The following is a 22486-nucleotide window of genomic DNA, read 5'->3' on the forward strand; positions in this document are numbered from 1 at the left end:
TCTTTATTTTTACATTGGATTTGAGAGTAATATTCATATGTTTTTATAGTTTTATACTTTCATATATGTTAATATGTTATTGTGGAAGAATTTGGCCCTTAGCAAATTTTCAAGATCCGACACCGGGATCAACAATATATAAATGCAAATTTGGTGATAAATGAATAAATATGCGGTGTTTTCTCGTCAAAAGAAAATTAAAATGAACAAACTCTTAATTATAAAAAGTGATGTCATAATTTCAAATCAGAAAAATTCTCAAATACTATTATACTGTCTATCTCCTCTAAAACAAAGTATAGTAATCTCTATCTCTCATCATCTTACATTTTCTTTTTTTTACACCTTACTTATCCTTTTTTTCGTCTGTACCAATATTAAGGCTCAAAGTAAAAGCTTTAAACCCTAAAACGGCTAAAACCTTCGTCTTCAATCTTCTCCCATCTCTTAATTACATGACACGCGTCAAAGTCCAACAAACTCTCTAAGATTTCGATTATATATACATACTCCCCACAAATATTCTCCCCCCTCCCACAAAATCAAACCAAATCACTCGGCCGTTTTTACCCCAAAATTCTGCATCAAACACAATCACAATTCAGCAGAAACATTAGAAGAAAAATCAAATGACAACAACATCGTCGGAAAATCACACAAATAATACCATGAATAATAATGGTGGATTAGCAGCAGCAAAGAATGAGTTTAATAAAGATGAAATTGAAGTGGGTAATCTTTTACTTGACTTACCATATTTGACTACTAATTCTCTCTCCTCTTACCGGTTTCCTTACCATTGGACCACCAAAAAACTACGCACTGCACTAGTGTCTCCTCCTCCTCCTCCTCCTCCTCCTCCGTCTCACCGGAAACTTGCTACTCCGGTTAAAACTGAAGCTGCTACAAGTCCTAACACTCCTCTCTCTTTCTCCCCTTCACTTAGTGAGTCTGATTCCAAATTCAACCACTCTGCTAAAAGAAAAACCCCATCTCTCAATTTGGTAATTACCTTTCTTTCTTTTTTATTTAATCTGATTTTATTCTCTAAGTTGTTTAATTTACAATTGAATTTCTGGGTTTTTGAGTTTTGTTATAGTGCTGATTTGGGTTTATCTTTTTCTTTTTATCTGCTGAATGTAGAGAAAAGTAGAATTGGAAAAAAGTTTAAGAGAGAGAATGTTTACTCAACAACAACTCAATGAGGTGATTTTTTTTATGTTTTTCTTAGTCAATAGTTATAGAAATTAATTTAAACACCTTTTGAGCCACTCACTCACCCCTTTTATCGGTGTTTAAATGATTTTAAATAATTTTTTTTTTGAGGGGAATTTTAAATAATTTGTTAATTTACTTATTCTATCAGGAATTTGATATTTAGTACATGATATTAATGATTTGCATTGTTTTTCCATTATTATTCAGTCGCTTATCAAGGTGAAGGAGTATATCAACGTCCTAACTACTGAAAATCTCGAGTTATTGACCAGAAAACAGGAGGTAGGACTTTTCTTCCAATTCCATGAATGAATTTTAGTTATCTCAAAGATTATCCTTTTTAATATTTTATTTTATTCGATTTTTTTAACAAAAAGTGGGCCCTAATTTATTTGGGGGGGGTCGAATTTTTTTTACAGCTACTCGGTGAGAAGAGAGAGAAAATTGAGTTGGGTTGTACCACTCAAACACATCGACAAAAACTAAAAATTTCGGTCAATGATCGGGTACATGCGGTTCCATCAACATCTATGGAGTTGCACCATCAACCACCGTTGATTTCTCCTCAACAAAGACACGACGATGTCAGTGATACTGTATATGTGGGTCTTAGTCCCAAGGTAGGAGTGGTCAATGATCCAATGTGCGGGAAAACACCGAATACCACACAGGTGCTTCATTCACCACCGTTGATTATTAATCAACAGCATGGGTTAATCATCAATCAAGTGGATCAAATTCATCATCGCAACCAACAAGGACCAGTTATGATTGATCTTAATATAACACCAGATGAAACGAAAGCTATGGCAGCAGCTGCTGCTAGAAATAATAGATATCGTGTTAATAAGGAGAAGAGGACACGTGTCAAAAGTTGAGAAGAACGATCATGAGATAAATAGACTACTAATACTATAGTGTAGTGCTAATCATATCATTTATTGGAAAGTTTGTGTAATCTAAATCATTTTAGGGGGCGTTTGGTTCATATAATAGTATGGGTTTGGAATCAAGAATGAAACCGAGGTGGTATGGGTTTGGAACTTGATACTTAATACCTTGTGTTTGGTTTGATTTAGGAATGAAAATTCTTCTTTTATTTGATACCTAGAGGTAAGGTATGAGCCATACCCACCTCCCCCCATGGGTTTCTAAACCCCATACCTTATGGGTTTGAGGTATGGGTTTAAAATTTAGAAATAAGTTAAACAAACACTAAGTATGGGTTTTGTTCATTCCAAACCCATACCTCATACCTAAAACTAGTGAACCAAACACCCCCTTAGGGTTTTTCTATAGGATACCATTGTATAATTGATTTTTCTACCGTGCACATTATTAGTATCTAACTAGTATTTCGACTCGAGTATTGATACATGTTTGGGCCCATTTCTCGGACCAGTCCACATATGGCAAAGTTACTAAAATACCCCTACATCTAGGGAAGCAAATCCTCCACCAGAAGGACCTAACTAAAATACCCTCACTTATTGGGGCTCCTATCCTCTATAAATAGGGGTTGTCTCATCAGACAAAGGTACGCAATTCTAGGCTACAAAAAACGAGAGCATCTCTCTCTACATTGATCAATTTCTCTCTCTACCTCAATCATCAACTGACTTGAGCGTCGGAGGGGCGATCCCGGGACCACCCCCGGGGTAGGCTAACCTTGTTTTGCAGGATTCCGATGTATGGATAACGGAGCTCAGACATACCTTCTTGGGGCCCACATCAAGTCTCTTAGCACACATCAGCATTTGTGATCACCCTCAATTTCTTAGCAGAAACAGTTTGGCGCCGTCTGTGGGGAAAGTACAAGAAGTTACTTCGCCACCACTCAACAAGATTCACCTTGTCGCTACTCAGCAAAACTCACCTCATTGCTACTCAGCAATGGCCCCAACCAGGAAGACATGCTCCCAAGCCAACCGTTCTTGGAGAGCTCAAGCATCCCATATGCACCTTTGGTGCTATCCCTCTGTTCGAATGATGAGGATTCCACCCCAATGGAGAATCCACTACGGAGTCGGTCATCTCGCAGCATCAGATCAGATATGAGTAGCTGACCCAATTCCCATAACTGCAACAAATGTCACCTTGATTGCATCCCATCTTCAACAAACTCTCCAGCAAAGTCGGATGGGTATGGTCTCCACTCGTCGTGAGGAGATCATTCGTCCTTCCTGAGATGGTCAGCCTAACCGGTTAGGGCCTAAATAGAGGGAAGGATCGCGTCAACCCTCAAAAGGGTAAAACATGTTATCACTCGGAACGAGTTGTATCGAAGAACACAACCCATGAAGACTGACTTTAGCAAGGTGTGTGGTGACTCAGAACCGTAAAACCTCTCCAGAATAAGAAGTGGCACCCTCGAGTTTATGATGTAGTTCAGCCAGAGGGACATATTCATCAAAAACATCGACTCATCAACGATGTCTACTCATTTAAGGTACCCACTCATCCTTGGGTGCCCACTCGGCGAAAAGAATATGCTCAGCCAGATGTGTCTATTCATCATCAAAGGCACCAACGGTACCTGCTCCTTCGATGTACCCACTCATCCTTGGGTGCTTGCTTAGCCGAGGCATCTACTCGGCCTCAGATACCTGCTCAACTTATGAGAAATTTATCTCAGCTTCAAAGGCACACTGTCAAAAGCCTTGCATCACCCATATCAGCCCAGCAAAACTAAGACTATCAAGTCAATAAAGGCGAGCAAAAGGAGACTCAAAAGGCGAGAATTTCGCCATGACACCTCCACAGTCAGGAGGGGAAATCTCACTAAAATAGCCGAAAATGGCTAAGTACAGCATACCGGAACATTCATGATGTCAAAGAGGTGAGGCTCAAATCGACCCATATCCTCCATATTCGGACCCGCTCGGTCAGTAGGAGACCCCTTCTCCTTTGCCGAGTCACTCATACTTAGCCAAATTCAAGCTAAGTATTTAATTGGCGCCCACTCGGACGACATGTGGCTAACATAAGACTCTCTCCTTTGTCGAGGCGCTCAGCTGACAGGAGACCCTCTCTCCTTCGTCGAGCCGCCCTTATACTTAAACCAAATTTAGGCTAAGTAAATCACTGATACCTGCTCGGACAGGGACCCGGTCGGCCACTAAGTCTTGCACATAACTTGAAGCGAGGCACAATCTCGGCCAAGGGAGCTGCTCGGGCAAACTATACTTTGCAAAAGTTCGAGGGCGTTTCACCCCCCTCTCGGGCCCAGCAGGGTCCCCCAGGAACATGGATCTCTCTCGTTTTCCGCTGGACGATCGCCTTGGGAAGGAATGATGCTACCCTATCCGATCATCCAGCGTGGGGCTAATTGCTTGAACGCCTCAGCTGGTCAAATGAATACACTTGATGGAGGTGCGATGATGTTCGTCATCTCCTGAACAAAAACTTCTCCAACGGCACTCAAATATGGAGAAGCCTCCCCTGACTAACTTAGTCGAAAAACGGCTAAGTATCAATAATTGGACCTACTCGAGATCTGAGTAGCATCAGAAGACCTCCTCGGGAAGCATGGATCTCCCTAGCTAACTTTCCCGAGTCGAGAATCTCCATCATGGGCACTCCTCAGTCAGAAAAGGAGCGTCCTACTAACTTAGCCGAGAAACGGCTAAGTATTAACAATTGAACCTACTCGAGATCTGAGTAGCGTTAGAAGACCTCCTCGGGAAGCATGGAGCTAACAAAGCCCTCCCGGGTCGGGAAGCTCGTTCATTGTCACCTTAGTCATAAGAGGAGTGTCCTAACCAACTTAGTCGAAATATAGCCAAGTATCAACGACTGGACCTACTCGGGAGTCGAGTAGCGTCGCAAGACCTCCTCGGACAAACATGGGGCTCATTAGCCTCTCGAGTCGAGCATATCTCGCGGTACCTCCTCGGCTAGATCAGGAGTACCCTACCACTTAGCGAAAATAGCTAAGTGCAAACAAATTCACCTCCTCGGCCAAACATGGGGCTCATTATCCTCCCGAGTCGAGCGTGCAAACAAATTCACCTCCTCGGACAAACATGAGGCTCATTAGCCTCCCGAGTCGAGCATATCTCGCGGTACCTCCTCGGCTAGATCAGGAGTACCCTACCACTTAGCGAAAATAGCTAAGTGCAAACAAATTCACCTCCTCGGCTAAACATGGGGCTCATTAGCCTCCCGAGTCGAACGTGCAAACAAATTCACCTCCTCGGACAAACATGGGGCTCATTAGCCTCCCGAGTCGAGCATATCTCGCGGTACCTCCTCGGCTAGACCAGGAGTACCCTACCACTTAGCGAAAATAGCTAAGTGCAAACAAATTCACCTCCTCGGCCAAACATGGGGCTCATTAGCCTCCTGAGTCGAGCGTGCAAACAAATTCACCTCCTCGGATAAACAAGGGGATCATTAGCCTCCCGACTCGAGCATATCTCGCGGTACCTCCTCGGCTAGGCCAGGAGTACCCTATCACTTAGCGAAAATAACTAAGTGCAAACAAATCGAGTCGCTCAGCCACTAGGAGACCCTCTCTCCTTTGACGAGTCACTCTCATACTTAGCCAAATTAAAGCTAAGTACTTCATGGTACCCACTCGGACAGCATAGGGCTCATTAGCTCCTCATCCGAGTGGCGTCCGACCAGCTCGGCTTACTGGAAACCCGCTCGGCAACTAGGAGACCCTCTCTCCCTTGACGAGTCACTCTCATACTTAGCCAAATTAAAGCTAAGTACTTCACGGTACCCACTCGGACGGCATGGGGCTCATTAGCTCCTCATCTGAGTAGCGTCCGACCAGCTCGGCTTATTGGAGACCCTCTCTCCCTTGACGAGTCACTCAAATACTTAGCGAAATTCAAAGTAAGTACTTCATTGGCACCTACTCGGACAGCATGAGGCTCATTAGCTCCTCATTTGAGTAGCGTCCGATCCGCTCGGCCACTAGAAGATCCCCTCTCCTTTGACGAGTCACTCTCATACTTAGCCAAATTAAGGCTAAGTACTTCATTCGCACCCACTCGGAAAGCATGAAGCTCATTAGCCCCTCATCCGAGTGGCGTCCAATCTACCTGGTCGGCCAAGTCTTAAGGACACCATGAAGCGAAGCCTCGAATGAACCGGTCGGCCATCAGCTCGGCCAACCAAGCACCTGGTCGGCCAACCAAGCACCTGGTCGGCCATCCAAGCACCTGGTCGGCCGGGAGGGTCGCTCCATCAGCTCGGCCAACCAAGCACCTGGTCGGCCAACCAAGCACCTGGTCGGCCGGGAGGGTCGCTCCATCAGCTCGGCCCACCAAGCACCTGGTCGGCTAACCAAGCACCTGGTCGGCCATGAGGGTCGCTCCATCAGCTCGGCTAACCAAGCACCTGGTCGGCCATCCAAGCACCTGGTCGGCCAGGAGGGTCGCTCCATCAGCTCGGCCAACCAAGCACCTGGTCGGCCAACCAAGCACCTGGTCGGCCATCCAAGCACCTGGTCGGCCAGGAGGGTCGCTCCATCAGCTCGGCCAACCAAGCACCTGGTCGGCCATCCAAGCACATGGTCGGCCAGGAGGGTCGCTCCATCAGCTCGGCCAACCAAGCACCTGGTCGGCCATCCAAGCACCTGGTCGGCCAGAAGGGTCGCTCCAACTGGTCGGCCAACCAAGCAACTGGTCGGCCAACCAAGCACCTGGTCGGCCAACCAAGCACCTGGTCGGCCAGGAGGGTCGCTCCATCAGCACCTGGCCAACCCCCGTGCTTGGTTAATCCTAGCGCCAGAAGATTTCCTCCGCTACGATCCGGCATGAAAATTCTTGGGTCCCGCTTAACATCGGAAAAAAATACAATCACCTTATTCCGCCAATCAACCGAACTAAAATGGCGATTTCTACTCCGATCACTTGGCGTGGGGCTAATTGTTTGGGCCCATTTCTCGGACCAGCCCACATATGGCAAAGTTACTAAAATACCCCTACATCTAGGGAAGCAAATCCTCCACCAGCTGGAACTGACTAAAATACCCTCACTTATTAGGGGCTCCTATCCTCTATAAATAGGGGTTGTCTCATCAGACAAAGGTACGCAATTCTAGGCTACAAAAAACGAGAGCATCTCGCTCTACATTGATCCATTTCTCTCTCTACTTCAATCATCAACTGACTTGAGCGTCGGAGGGGCGATCCCGGGACCACCCCCGGGGTAGGCTAACCTTGTTTTGCAGGATTCCGATGTATGGATAACGGAGCTCAGACATACCTTCTTGGGGCCTACATCAAGTCTCTTAGCACACATCAGCATTTGTGATCACCCTCAATTTCTTAGCAGAAACAATACACATTTTTTTCCCATCTCATTAGAATATACTTCTTCCGTCCTCCATTAGCTTACCCCTTTCTTTTTCACAGAGTTTTAGGAGACATAATATTGTGGATCATAGAAAAAAAGAGAAACTATTATTTTATATTAAAGTTGAATGTATATGTGATGAAAAGTTTGTAGTCCCATTCCAAAAATAGCAAAAAAAGAAAGGGGTAAACTAATAAGGGACACCCTTAAAAGAAATACGGGTAAACTAATAGAGGACGGAGGGAGTATTAAGGAAAACTCAATATTTAAAAGGTACAAATATAATAATGTTGACACTTAAAGCTAGGGGTGAAAGTTATTCGGATAAAATCCAAAATCCAATCCAATCCAATCCGAATTAGTAATTCGGATCGGATTCGAACTGTGTTCGGATTGGATTCGGATTGAGATTTTTTGAAAATTTTGATTTTCGGATCGGATTGGATTGAGGGTAATTGGATCCAAAAATCCAATATAACCGAATAGTAATATGCCTTGTATTATGTATCTGGATTGGGCTTAAGTGCTTAACTGATTTTTTATTATAAAAAAACTACTCCATAGCCCAATACACATAGCACTTCAATCCTTCCCCTAAAACACTAACTGCACTTAATTCCTCATTTCCTAGATCTACTAGGCTGCTGTTGTGCTTAATTTATTTCATCGAAAAACTAGAGTTTTAAAAAAATCGGATTTTCGGATCGGATCCAATCTAGAGTATGAAATTTCGGATTGGATTGGATCGGATTCAAACCCTAATTGGTTTGGATTCGGATTGAAAAATTGGAATCCAAATTTTATTTGGATCGGATTGGATTAGGCCCTAATCCAAACCGCACACCGAACTTTCACCCCTACTTAAAGCATGATTAAAAGTTGGTTGAGATGGTAATTGTGTCATATATAATAGCAAGAGGTTATAGGTTCAAATCTTATTGCAATTTAATTTTACTTTTGTTAATTGACATGACTTATCACTTATGTAGCTTTATGTTTAGTTAAATTAGGTTTTAATTTTACTTTTGTTAATTGACATGACTTATGTACACATTGGACAATTCTAGTGGAGTAACAGATGTGTCAGGTGGTGTGTATACATTATCACATACGCCTTTTAATATATTTGTATTGATTTCCGATGGTGCTACTGTAAGCAAGGGTTATTAACTCGATCGGTAACCATGTGTCAAACAAAACTTTATGTTTAGTTAACTTAGGGGTCTTTAACTGTCCATTTGGTAGTTGGTTATAAATGGTGGTAATGGAAATGAATTTGTGTGTAAGGGTCTGTTCTCCTCAGCTTATTTTCAGTTCAGTTCAGTTCAATTGAGTCATTTAATTCTCTGATAATAAAACAATGATAATTATTATTTTTACTACTATTATTACTATTACTATCGTAAATATTAATATCATGATCACGTACAATTATCATCTAATTACCAAGCCACAATCAAATTTGTCGAGACGTCGTCATACCAAAACACAACAAGTCGTGTTCATGATATAGTCTCGAGGGGGCAATTTGTAGACACTAAATTTTTTTTAGTGTTTTACATTAAAATTTATTATTGAGTCAAAATAAATATAATTAGCCTATTTTAATTAATTTAGCCCACTCAAATAACATATCTAAATTAAATTAAACAAATATAATTTATTTGTTACTTTGTTTCATGTCTTATTTATTTTGACTCGAAATTTGTGTATATATACAATTATTATTTTATTTAATAACTTATTATTATTAATAAATCATTATTATGAATTTATTATCAATTAAATAATATTATATTTTATTATTATCACTACTATTAGTTATAATTTTGTTCAGCTCAGTTCAGCTGCAATCAGCTCTGTTTAGTTCGGTTCAGTTCAGTTCAGATCAGTTGTTTTATGTCGAAGAGAACATGCCCTATATTTGTGAAGAATATCTTTGTCCATTCCCATAGTAATGCAAATATATCTTTAAGTGTCCACATTCCTTCTTGAATTTTCATTCCCATCCAATATCACCTTGTAGGTGGTAATGAGTGGTAATGAAAACTGCTTCCCCTTGGAGACAAAAAAACAAGTTTAGGGGTGAGATTGCTTGCCCATGGAGAAAAATTACTCCCCCCTATGAATCGGAGATTCTAAGGGTGCTTTCCTAATAAAATTACATTTAAAATTCATTTCCATTACCGCAGTTCATTAACGACTACCAAACGGACCGTAAATGTCTTTTTTGTCCCCTCCAATTTGTTATATTTCAGTTTCTTTCAATGACGTCATTTGTCCTTCGTAAAGTCAACTTACTTCATTATCCCTTCATTTTATTCAATACTCCTCTCTCATGTATGTTTGGTAAAACCTCAAATAAAAATGGAGGCATCTCAAAGCAGCTTGGTCAGCTTAAAAAATGGAAGCCTAATTTGATTGAAGTGCATTAACTGTAATTGTGTGCCTCAAAGAATTGCGAAAATTAGGATTTTATATTCAACCAACAACCCCAACAGGAGGCAGTACTACAAGTATAAGCACTGCAATTTATTCACGTGGGATCGCAAAGATCACCTCATTCGAGAGAATAGAGATTCAGTCATTTGGGAAGCAAATAATGCTTTCAAGTGTTGTGGTTAACTTGAAATAAAAGTTCTTGAAGCTTTGTATATTCGCTTTTTAAAATAGTGGTTATTATACATTAGAGTAATTTTATATATTCTAAGGGTAACTTTTTTCAGTATTAAGATAATATATTTAGGCTAACTTTATATATTTCAAGGGAAACTTTATACCTTATAAGAGTAATTTTACCAAATTTTGGGTAACGTTATTATGTTAAGATTAACTTTCATTTATTAGCTAACTTTGAGTATTATAAGAGTAACTTTGACTAATATTATAGTAACTTTAAGTCTTGATATTCTTCCCCACCTTCTTCTTCAACCTCCATCTTCTTCCTTTTCTCTTTTTCTCTCAACTTTCATAAAAATGCGAAAAATCTAATCATTTCGAATTGCAACTTCATAATTTAGCAAATCACTTAAAGACGTCATCAGCAAAACTGAGCTAGAATTAGCACCAGAAAGTTCGTCTAATCATCACAGTACTATAATATGAAGTCTCCTCTAAAATATCACACAACAACATTTTGTTTCAATTTTCATCATTCAAAAGAAAGTACAAATAACACGAACAAAGAGAATCATTGGTCAAAATAAGGAATTAGTTGAAGGCGAGTGGCAACAAGCTTGGAAATGGCGTCGCAGCGAATAGGATGAAGAAAGGATGCGTCAACATATCATTTTGGGAGAGAGATTCAAGGAATTCGAGCACACAAAGGTTGAATTGTGCGGAAGAGAAATCGTGATTTTTTTAAAGCAAAATTCACTAGTAGAGTAAATGCTTATTGATGCAGTCACTAACTGGCCTATTGCGGCGGTTTTGGTCGCGCAACAATTAAGGGGGCAGCAATAGGTAATTAATATATTGCTGCGGTTTTAAACCGCAGCAATATTTGAACATATTGCTGCGGTTTCTGGGTAAAACCGCAGCAATATTTGAACATATTGCTGCGGTTTCTGGGTAAAACCGCAGCAATATATTTAATTTATATCAGATTTGTAAAGCATATTGTTGCGGTTTCTGGGGAAAACCGCAGCAACATGCTGTAAATAATAATAAAAAATAGGCATATTGCTGCGGTTCCTAGTGAAAACCGCAGCAATATGTATTGCCACAGGCAAAAAAAATTTTTTTTTTTTTTGCATTTTGTCATCAAATTTGAAAAATAAAAATGCTGAAAAAAAATAAAACACAACAAATTCAAAGTAATGATAAACAAAACTTTCTCAAATAATTGCAATACTAGTTTCAAGCACAAATTTCTTATGTAAAAAAATGCAAACATCACTCAATCATTCAAGAAAATAAACAAATAACTAAAGCAACACGATGTATACCAAATAGACCGCATAAACAAAAACTGACTTCAAACATATACATTGTTTTTTACAAATCTGATATAACTAACTAAAGTATACATTTTATACACAACATAAACATTGTTTTATAGACAAAAAATATATTAAATAAAATAAGAAACTGAAAATTAGAAAAAAAATCCTAATTAAAACATAAATCTACAAAGATTTAAAACATAAACGAAAAAAAAACTACTGGATTTCGAAATCCTAAAACACAAATCTACAAACCAAAAAAAAAGAAAACGAAAAACAAAACCAAAAAACAGATTCCGATGGTCAGTGTCTCCTTTCGCAGCGCTCGCATAAACCCCTCGCATCAACCATCGGATTTCGACGAACGACAGACGACGATTGAGTGAAAATTCGTCTCTCGCTGATGGCGACGAACGACGAGGAGAGTGAGCGAATGATTGTTGATGGCGACGAAGAGTGAACGAGTGTTGATGGCCGGTGATGATGGAGATCTGAACAAACGAACGAGGGAGGAAGCAAAGTTGGTAGATTTGTTGCGTCGAGCGAGGGTGGCGACGATGGGTGAGCAGGGAGGGTGAGAGAAAACGAACGGCTGAGAGTGAGATTGTCACTTGGCGAGGATGAGAGGAGAGATAGGAGAGAGAGAGGAAAGAGAAAGGTGCTTGACAGGAGTGAAAGGCGTGAGATAATGAGTGAAAAAAACCCTAATTGACATGCCACGCCTTATATATTTTATTTTAATATTTTTAATGATATTGTTGCGGTTTTTGTCAAGAATCGCAACAATAAATTAAAATATTATTTTTTAATATCATTTTAATATATTGCTGCGATTTTTGTCAAGAACCATAGCAATATGTCTGGTCAAATAGTCAACTTTAATTTTTTCAAAAATTTCCTGTTGACATCATATTGCTGCGGTTTTAGGTCGAAACCGCAACAATATCTTTAATTCATATTTTACATTTTCTTTTTACGTGATATATTGCTGCGTATTGGTAAAGCCGCAGCAATAAGCAATTATTCTACTAGTGATTGGGCCCAAAAACAAGAGATTGGAGACGTTTGATGTTGTAATCGACTTCTTTCCTCCAAGTTTGCTTGTTTCTCTTCTCTCTCTTTTTGTTTCCCCATTTTTGTAGTTGTTTGAAGCTCACTGTAACCCAGAGATAAGAGAGAAATAAAGATGAATGTTGAGCTTCTCGCTTCTGTTGCTATGGTGTTGTTTTTCGTTTTTACCATTGGTTTATTCAACCCACAAGTTTATCCACAAATTTCTCCAGCTCACAAGTTTTCTATGGTTCGAATTCAATCATTAGAAGACATGAATTCTAGGAAATGGTAGATTTTTCCTTTGAATTATGCACACCTATCATAAATTTGCTCATGTACCTATAAATTAAATGGTGAGAGGAGAGAGAAAATGGAGATTCTCCATTGTTTTATGTTCAATTTGTGGTCAAAAGAGAGAATGAGAATGGCAGAAGTTGGGGTCGTCGAAGAGAGAGAATGGTTCTCGTATTCGTGGAGGACCATAATGTCCCAAAATTCGTGGACTTGATCCCAACCGCCGGATATAATTAATGTCATTTAGTGATCCTGATCTTCTATTTTCAGTTCAGCTTTATGTATGTTTTCACAAGATCTTGTTGCTATATATAATAATCTGCCCGTTCCAAAATAGTATGAACACTTTTCTACTTGGTTTCTCCTAAATTAGCTTCAAACCCTCCATTTTTTTATGATCTCACTATTATTGAACTTCCTCCTAAAAATGACAACGAGTCAGTTTTGGAATGAGTCCGTAAGGACCCGAATAAATATTTGCTTCTTGGGATGAGTGGACCGAATCAATAGGATTTGATATTCAACCAACAACCCGAGCATGAGGAAGAACTACAAGTTTAAGCACTGCAATTTATTCACGTGGGTTCGCAAAGATCATCTCATTCAAGAGAATAAAGATTCGGTCATTTGATGTGTTGGGAAGCCAATAAAGATGGCCAATAGTGCGGGCTAATTCAGCCCAATCCACTTCTTGGGATGAGTGGCATGAGCCCGCAAAAAGCCCGATCCAGCCCAGCTCGAACCGTGAAATTGGTGGGTGGATCGTGAGCCAGATTTTTTGAACCCAGCCCATGAAAACCTGCTACTAAAACTGCCCAAGACGGTCCACGAAAGCGGTCCAGCCCAGCCCATGAACCAGACTAATCCAACCCAAGTCATTATTTAACCAAATTGTGCATATTGTAATCAAATTGTATATATTCTAATCAAATTGCATATATTATAATTCAATCAAATTCAAAAATAATGAAATCATTCATTAATATTAATAATTGTATATATTTTAATTAATATTAACGGGTATTTCACCAAATACCCCCGACAAATCGCGAAATTCACAATATACCCTCAATGTTTCAGAAATGCACAATATACCCCGGACTATTCGAAGACATGCACCAGTTACCCTTTTTCTAACTGTCGTCAACTCACCGTTAGCATTATTTACAATTTTACCACCATTAAACCCTAAACCTAATTCTAATCTAATCCTAATCCTAATTCAAATCTAACCCTACCCCTACCCCTAACCCTTCTCCTTACCCTAACCCTAACCCCTTGGTAGCCCCCACCCCTACTCCTCCACCCCACCCTAGCCCCCACCCCTCCCCCTCCCCCAGCGCCACAGCACCGCTCCCCCTCCCCCAGCCGCAGCACTGCTCCCCTCCCCCTCTTCGTTCACCGATGCAGCACCTCCCACCCCTCCCCTCCACCGGTCCCCCTCCACTGGTCCCTCTCCCCCTCCAACTACTGCCAGAAATTTGCGTGTCCCCCTTCGAATTCGAAAACCGCTCCATCGGTCCCCTCCCCCTCTACTGCTGCCGGAAATTCGACTCCCCCCCTCCAACTACTGCCGGAATTCGAGTCCCCCTCTACTGCTGCGGGAAATTCGAGCCCCCCCCCCTCCAACCATAGGCGGATCTAGAGGGGGTACAAGGGTACAACTGTACCCCATTATTTCTGGAAAATAATGAAAACAAATCAATATGTTGAGGTTTGTCTTGTTGGTAGTAAAAGGGAAAATAAAGATCCATGAATTCATGAGGAGGTCTTGAGTTCAAAACCCCCACAAAGTTCTTTTTTTTGCGTTCATTACTCCCCTTTGACTCATGTTTAATTTATCTTCAATACTTCTACTATATACTACTCTCTACGGGCCTATGGCTATTAGTGTGAAACTAAAAATTTATAAATAAGATTACTCTGCAACTACAAATTCATAAGCCCACAAAAAGAAAAGCTCCAGAATAATAATTTTGTCTCTATTCTTTTTCCTTCAAAATTTCCTCATTTATATACTTAAACTATTGTTTTTAAATTGAACAACTTATTTTTAAAGATCTGGTTATTTAAATTGAAACATTGAACACTTAAATAGTTAGCAATTATATCTAAGTTCTTACTTAAACTTAAGGAGATAAGAATTTCCTCATTTATATACTTAAACAACTGTTTTTAAATTGAACAACTTATTTTTAAAGATCTGGTTATTTTAATTGAAACATTGAGCACTTAAATAGTTAGCAATTATATCTAAGTTCTTAATTAAACTTAGGGAGAAAAAAATGTTAATAAAGCTTTATTTTGAAAAAAAAATAAATTAACGAGTCTAAGTACTTACGTATTCATAACCCCATGAGTAAATTCCTAGATACGCTACTACGGCTCCAAATGCTGCCGGAAATTCAAGTCCCCCCTCCCCCTCCAACCGCTGCCGGAAATTCGAGTTCCCGTTCGAATTCAAAATAAAGATGAGGACGAGAGATGGGCTGCGGTGACAGGGGGAAGGGTTGTTGGGGGGCTGCGCTGGGTTAAAGGGGATGGGGATGGGCTGGCGGCGGCGGTGGCAGGGGGAAGGGGTGGGGTCTGCGCTAGGTTAGAGGGGAGGGGGAGGGGTGGGGGTGGACGGTAGGAGGTGGGTTAGGGTTAGGGTTAGGGATTAAATATTAGGGTTAGAGATTAGGCTTAAATTATAGGATTAGGGTTTAATGATGGCAAAATTATAAATAATGCTAACGGTGAGTTAACGACAGTTAGAAAAAAGATATTTGGTGCACTTTTCAAATACTCAGGGATATACGGTGCATTTCTAAAACATTGAGGGTATATTGTGAATTTCGCGATTTGTCGGGGGTATTTGATGAAAAAGTGTAATATTAAAGGTTTTATGTAACAATAATAAGTGATGATATAACTTGGAAACAAAAATTCTCATGCCGGCCCGCTAGCCCGTTAGCCCATGAACTGCTATAACCGCTTCCCGAACCGTGAAAACAGGTAACAGACCGGTGTGGACTAATATTTTTCAGCCCGTGGACCAGCCCACCCAAACCATGAATTTCAGGGTCTGGTCCTGGGCTGTGAAATCTCAGCCCAGCCCACTACGGCCCACGGACCAGCCCACCCAGCATGCACCAGTGGCCATCTCTAGAAGCCAATAATGCTTTCAAGTGTTGTGGTTAGCTTGAAATAAAAGTTGTTGAAGTTTTGTGTATTTGCTTTATAAAATAGTGGTTATTATACATTAGAGCAACTACTTTATATATTTTAAGGGTAACTTTTTTCAGTTTTAAGGTAACATATTAAGGATAACTTTATATATTTCAAGGGAAACTTTATACATTATAAGTTTAATTTTTACCACTTTTTGGATAACTTTATTATATTAAGATTAACATTCATTTCTTAGTAACTTTGAGTATTATAAGACTAACTTTGACTAATTAGTAACTTTAAGTCTTGATATTCTTCCCCACCTTCTTCTTCAACCTGCATCTTCTTCCTTTTCTCTTTCTCTCACAACTTTCACAAAAATGCGAAAAATCTAATCAATTCAAATTGCAGCTCCATAACTTAGTAAATCACTAAAATACGTCATCAACAAAACTGAGCTAGAATTAGCACCAGAATGTTCCTCTAATCATCATCAGTACTATAATATGAAGTCTCCTCTAAATTATCAGACAGTACAACATCATTTTGTTTCAATTTTCATCATTCAAAAGAAAGTACAAATAGCACGAACAAAGAGAGAGAATCACTGGGCAGGCTAAGGAATTAGTTGACGGCGAGTGGCAACAAGCTTGGACATGGCGTCGCGGCGAATAGGATGAAGAAAGGAAGTATCAACATATCATTTTAGGAGAGAGATTCAAGGAATCCGAGTAGACGAAGGTTGAATTGTGCGGAAGAGAAATCGTGATTTTTTAAAGCAAAATTGGGCCCGAAAACAAGAGATTCCAGATGTTTGATGTTGTAATCGACTTCTTTCCTCCAAGTTTGCTTGTTTCTCATCTCTCTCTTCTTGTTTCGCCATTGTTGTAGTTGTTTGAAGCTCATTGTAACTCAGAGATAAGATAAAGATGAATGTTGATCTTCTCGCTTCTATATTGCTATGGTGTTGTTTTTCGTTTTTACCATTGGCTTATTCAACCCACAAGTTTATCCACAAATTTTTTGAGCTCACAAGTTTTCTAGGGTTTGAATTCAAGCATTAGAAGACATGAATTCTAGAGATTTATGTTCAATTCATGGTCAGAAGAGAGAATGAGAATCGCAGAAGTTGGGGTCGTCAAAGAGAGAGAATGGTTCTCGTTGTCGTGGAGGACCATAATGTCCCAGTTTTCGTGGACTTGCTCCCAATCGCCGGATATAATTAATGTCATTCAATGATCTAGATCTTCTATTTTTAGAATTCAACTTTATGTATGTTTTCACAAGATCTTGTCGCTGTATATAATAATCCGCCCGTTCCAAAATAGTATGAATACTTTTCTACTTGGTTTGTCCTAAATTAGCTTCAAACTCTCCATTTTTGTATGATCTCACTATTATTAAACTTCCTCCTAGAGATGACAACGAGTCGGATTTGGGATGAGTTCGTAAGGACCCGAAATAATATTTGCTTTCAGTGACTGGATCTAGGATATGACAAATTGGGATTTAGATCCAATACCTATGGGTTCCAAGGATTTAAGTCTAAACAAGTCCAAAATCAGTAAACTACGTGTTCCAGCAGGTGTTTAAATATTTCAAGGAGAGAGATAATAAAATATAAACCACAAATTTTTGGAAAAGACGGTCTCACGTTAGTCTTAAAGTGAGACCTGCCCAAGTCCAAGAGATATATGTTTTTAACAAAGGATCGCATCTAACAAATTCTCACGATAATATTTTTGGTGAATTAGTTGATATTTCTAGTGAATTAGTTAAGTATTCTAGCACAATAGTTTAGAGTTGGTAATCTACATGTAGACTTACATTATTTTTTAGTTAATATTATCCAGTACATTAGTTAGTGTTGTTTTTATAATTAGTTAAGATATACTCCCTCTGTTTTTTTTTTTTCATTCTCACTTTCCTATGCGCGTATCCCAATGCACCTCTTTGAGCTTAAATATCTTTCATTATATATTAGTAAAAATTATAACGATTGAATATTAATAATCTACTAATTGAGACGAATCAAACAATACCCCACATGACTATGTTTTTTCTTATAAATTGTGAAACAATTAGAAGATTCTCTCTAAGTATGAATAGTGTCAAGATTCTAAGTGAGAAAGATAAAAAAAACAGAGGGAGTATTAAGCATTATTTAGTTTTCAATATAAACGAAGAATTAAACTTTTTTATAAATCTAAAATGGCAAATACAAAAGACAACTTGAACGAAGAAAGAACTTAAAACAATTTAGCGTTTGGAGTAATTGTACCTATTTCAGTTTGGCTATGGGAATTTGTTTTTTTGAGTCATCTCAAGATGACTTTTCTTCCTTGCACTTTTTCTCTTTGTTCTAATATACTCCAGTGCTTAACTAATATACTTTAGCATTAGACTAATTCATCCAGAAGCAATTTAAGGCTAACATAACTAACATATCAAAGCATTTAACTGATCCCGCTGCTGATTTGATTATAGGTGTAAGTGGATTGGACTTTCCCAAATCCAAATCCAAATCCAGTCCAATTTTTTTCGAACTCGAGAAATTGAGTCCAAGTTCGATCCAAATATTTTATGAGTCCAGTCCAGTTTAGTCCGAATTCAGTCCTGTTCAATTATTATATATTTTTTTTATTCAAATTCAATTATGAGAAAACGTTGTGAAATTATTGTTTTACTGGACTGGCCTTATTGGACTCCAAAGGGGTGAGTCGAAATTCAGTCCGAAAACATTTGGACTCGAAAATTTGAGTCCAAGTCCAGTCCAAAATTTTTTTATTCCAGTCTAGTCCGACAAGTTTGGACTCAATTGGATTGTACTTTTGACTTTTCGCAGTCCACTTACCTCTTTAAGGTTGATGCCAGAATGATATCAGCAGGTTTCACGTTAACACTAATATGAACCTTCTTTTTAGAATGGACTTAATATAAGCATTTAAATAACTACAGTAAAATTGATCGGGATGACATTTCTAATTTAGCTCCAAATAGTAATAATTCATAATCGAAATTCAAATTTATTATCAACTCATCATACCTTAAAAAATCAATCGAGAAAAAAAAAAAGTAATATTATCCTAAAAGGGCAAAAAATTATCATTTCACTCCCTGATTTATCAGCCGAATCGAGACCGAACATACCCAGGCTCGGCTCGAGAATGAATGAGTTCGAGCTCGGCTCGGCTCGAAGCTCGTCGAGCCTAAAAAATTTAGGCTCGGCTCGAGCTCGAAACGAACAAAACCAGGTTCGGCTCGGCTCGAAGCTTGGCTCATGAAATTAAAATTTTAAAAATTGAAAGAAAATTTAGCTTAACATTATCCAAGACTTTAGATATAGCTCAATGTTTTGCCAAACTTTTTATAAGTATGAATGTCAAGCTAATTTTCATTAAATAATGCAAGCCCAACAACCATACATTCTACTCCTATCTATACCCCATATATAATACAAGAGGTCCCTTATTACTCTTGCTTTCTCCTCGATGTGGGACTTTTAATATCCCAACAAAGGAACTCACTTAGGCTCTATAGTGAGCAGCGAGAAAAAGAAGAAATGGGTGCTTTAGATTTTTCTATCATGCGCCTTTTATAGTTACATTATGTTTTGTCCTATCTATGCATGCCCATATAATACAAAAGGTCCCTTGTTACTCTTGCTTCCTCCCCAATGTGGGACTTTCAAAATCCCAACAAAGGAACCCACTTAGGCTCTACAACGGGCACCAAGAAGAGATGGGTGTAGTTGTTTTCCATATCATGCACATTTTATATTTGGAGATGTGAAATTTTGCTTTTGTCTCACCGATGTGGGACTTATAAAATTTAACTAAATAATTCACAAACAATGTGCATTATTCCTCATATTCCCGTGATAGAATTATATATAATAAAAGAATTAATTTTATGCTAATCCAAGTTTCTAGGCTTTGCATATTTAATGATTGTCCAACATTATAAAATAAGACAAATCAAACAAGAATTATAATGAATTTAAAGGGTAATAAGATTATATAGGAAAAACAAAGTTGGTGTTTACTTTTTCTATCGATGTGGGACAATACTTTTTTACATAAAGTCTATCTTAAAACATTTTACGAACATGTTTGCGAACTTTCGAGCCGAACTCTACTAGGCTCAGGCTCGGCTCGCTAAGGTCACGAGCCGATCTCGAACTCGAGTCGAAATCTCCCGAGCCGAGCTTTGACCGAGCCGAGCTCGAACAGTTTGCGAGCCACCCTGGCTCATTAACACCCCTAAAAGTAGACTCTCCATTTCACAATTTTAAAAAAAGCCTTAAACCCTAAGACACGTGTCAGTATTACAAAAACTCCCCAGGATTTCAATTATAAACACACCCCGACTACAATCCTCTCTCCTCGCAAAAACAATCAAACAACTCGCCGTTTTCACCCCAAATTCTTCTTCAAATACATTCACAATTTTTCTTTTCATAAAAAAGAAGAAGAAAGTTTTCAACAATGAAAAGATTGTCGAAAAATCAGCAAGATCACACAAATGATACCATGAATAATAATGGTGGATTAGCAGCAGCAAAGAATGAGTTAAATGATGGGTTATTCACTGAAGATGAATTTGATGTGGGTAATACTTTGCTCGACTTGCCATATTTAATTACAAATTATCTCTCCTCTTACCGGTTTCCTTACCATTGGAACACCAAAAAACGACGCTCTGCATTGGTGTCTCCTCCTTCGTTTGACCGGAAACTTACTACTCCGGTTAAAACTGAAGCTGCTACAAGTCCTAATACTCCTCTCTCTTTCTCCCCTTCACCTAATGAGTGCGATTACAAGTTCAAACACTCTGCTAAAAGAAAAACTCAATCTCTCAATTTGGTAACTTTTTCTTCTTTTTTTTTTTTAATTAATCTGATTTTATTCTAAGTTGTTTAATTTGCGATTGAATTTCTGGGTATTGGAGTTTAATCAAATTGTTGATTTGGGTTTATCTGTTTTTGATCTGCTGAATGTAGAGGAAAGAAGAATTGGAAACAACTTTACGAGATAGAATTCTTACTCAAGAACAACTCAAGAAAGTGAGTATTTTTTTATTTTTTTTTTAATAAAAAAACTGATCAATAGAATAATTTAATTATTTTATAATTTGTTCGTTTATCATCAAATTTGTTTCATATATAGTATTAACGATTTGTACTATTGCTATTATTATTCAGTCAATTGGCAAGGTGAAGGGGTATTTGAATGTCCTCAATGCTGAAAATTCTAAATTGATGACCCTAAAACAAGAGGTAACACATTTCTCCGAACTCCATGGATGAATTTTTTGTTATCTCAAAGATTATCCCTGTTATTTTTTTTATTTTTATTTTTTTGAATAAAAGTGGGCCCTAATTTTTTATTTTTTTTACAGCTACTCTGTGAGGTGAGAGTAAAAAATGAGTTGGGGTGTACAGTAATGACACGATGTACCACTCAAATGCAACAACAACAAAAAGAACAAAAACTAACAATTTCAGTCAATGATCGAGTACATGCGGTTCCATCAACATCTTCAGAGTTGCACCATCAACCACCGTTGATTTCTCTTCATCAAATACACGATGTCAGTGATAACGCATACGTGGGTCCCACTACTACTACCACTACCACCCAGTTGCAGCATCATCATCAACAGCTACGATTGGTGAATGATCCAATGTGTGTGAGTTCATCAAATACCACACAGTTTCCTTATCTATCACCGTTGATTATTCATCAACAACATCAACAACATCAACAGTATGCGTTGATCATCAATCAAGCGGATCAAATTCATCATCAAAACCAACAACACCACCAACAACAACAACAACAACGAGAAGAAGTAATGTTTGATCTTAACATACAACCAGATGAAACTAATGGCTCAAAAGCTATGGCAAAAGCGGCTAGAATGAAAAGATATCATAAAATCATGTCTACAAGGAGAAGAGGACACGTTGCAAAAGTTGAGAAGAACGACCCATGATTTTAATCTTAATAATATACTACTTATATATATATTAGGCTAATTTTAAAAATGTTATTCAAATGTTAACAATAATATCATCTCTTTTTTGTGTTAGGGAGTAGAAGTGTACATTTATGAGAGAAGATGATTTAGATAGATAGAGAGAGGAGTCAATTACATATCTTTTGTTAAACTTGTCTTGTTCGGAGATACTTATGAAGTACTTGAGTTGTGAAGGATGTTATTCTTGTTGTTTCAACTTTTAATTGACACGTTTGTTCTTCTAGAACAAGAAATAAAACTAATTTCTTTTATGTTTCATAATAATTTATTACTAGGTTTTAGACCCATGCATTATATACGGAAATTGAATACTAATTTTCGGAACAAAAATTTTGCATTTTTCAAGTTTATCTTTATTAGGAAGACCATCATGACAGGTTTTCTAAAGGAATATTTTGATTTTCGGAGGGACATGAAGCTTCCAAATCCAAGCAAAATCTACCTTCTCAAAATTTGGATTAAAAGCTCCT

At 38.5% G+C, this 22486-nt stretch overlaps 2 protein-coding genes across 3 annotated transcripts; both read left to right on the forward strand.

Annotated features, from left to right (window-relative positions):
- The first annotated feature begins 362 nt into the window (after nucleotides 1-362).
- On the forward strand, nucleotides 363-2587 carry LOC109133518 (uncharacterized). 2 transcript variants are annotated; one of them, XM_010693568.4, is made up of 4 exons: nucleotides 364-1004; nucleotides 1144-1206; nucleotides 1426-1500; nucleotides 1638-2587. In XM_010693568.4, exons 1-4 carry the CDS (start codon nucleotides 630-632, stop codon nucleotides 2094-2096), a joined length of 972 nt encoding a protein of 323 aa, XP_010691870.1. In that variant the 5' UTR covers nucleotides 364-629; the 3' UTR covers nucleotides 2097-2587. The 2 variants fall into 2 exon arrangements, with proteins under 2 accessions (XP_019107669.1, XP_010691870.1); XM_019252124.3 differs by lacking the exon at nucleotides 1144-1206 and having other exon boundaries at nucleotides 363-1004.
- A 17747-nt stretch (nucleotides 2588-20334) lies between these two features.
- On the forward strand, nucleotides 20335-22192 carry LOC104905119 (hypothetical protein). The gene is made up of 4 exons (XM_010693567.4): nucleotides 20335-20839; nucleotides 20977-21039; nucleotides 21178-21252; nucleotides 21375-22192. The coding sequence occupies exons 1-4, from the start codon at nucleotides 20462-20464 to the stop codon at nucleotides 21969-21971; spliced, it is 1113 nt and encodes a 370-aa protein (XP_010691869.1). The 5' UTR covers nucleotides 20335-20461; the 3' UTR covers nucleotides 21972-22192.
- Nucleotides 22193-22486: the final 294 nt, after the last annotated feature.

This window comes from Beta vulgaris, chromosome 1, assembly GCF_026745355.1.
Source record: "Beta vulgaris subsp. vulgaris cultivar EL10 chromosome 1, EL10.2, whole genome shotgun sequence".
NCBI lineage: Eukaryota > Viridiplantae > Streptophyta > Magnoliopsida > Caryophyllales > Amaranthaceae > Beta > Beta vulgaris.

Excerpts from the sequence above, each read along its gene's own strand:
- LOC109133518 (XM_010693568.4), top strand. The coding sequence starts at position 630 with ATGACAACAACATCGTCGGAAAATCACACAAATAATACCATGAATAAT. Across the intron at positions 1,207-1,425 it reads CTCAACAACAACTCAATGAG|TCGCTTATCAAGGTGAAGGA; the intron begins GTGATTTTTTTT and ends ATTATTATTCAG. Across the intron at positions 1,501-1,637 it reads TATTGACCAGAAAACAGGAG|CTACTCGGTGAGAAGAGAGA; the intron begins GTAGGACTTTTC and ends TTTTTTTTACAG.
- LOC104905119 (XM_010693567.4), top strand. The coding sequence starts at position 20,462 with ATGAAAAGATTGTCGAAAAATCAGCAAGATCACACAAATGATACCATG. Across the intron at positions 20,840-20,976 it reads AAACTCAATCTCTCAATTTG|AGGAAAGAAGAATTGGAAAC; the intron begins GTAACTTTTTCT and ends TGCTGAATGTAG. Across the intron at positions 21,253-21,374 it reads TGATGACCCTAAAACAAGAG|CTACTCTGTGAGGTGAGAGT; the intron begins GTAACACATTTC and ends TTTTTTTTACAG.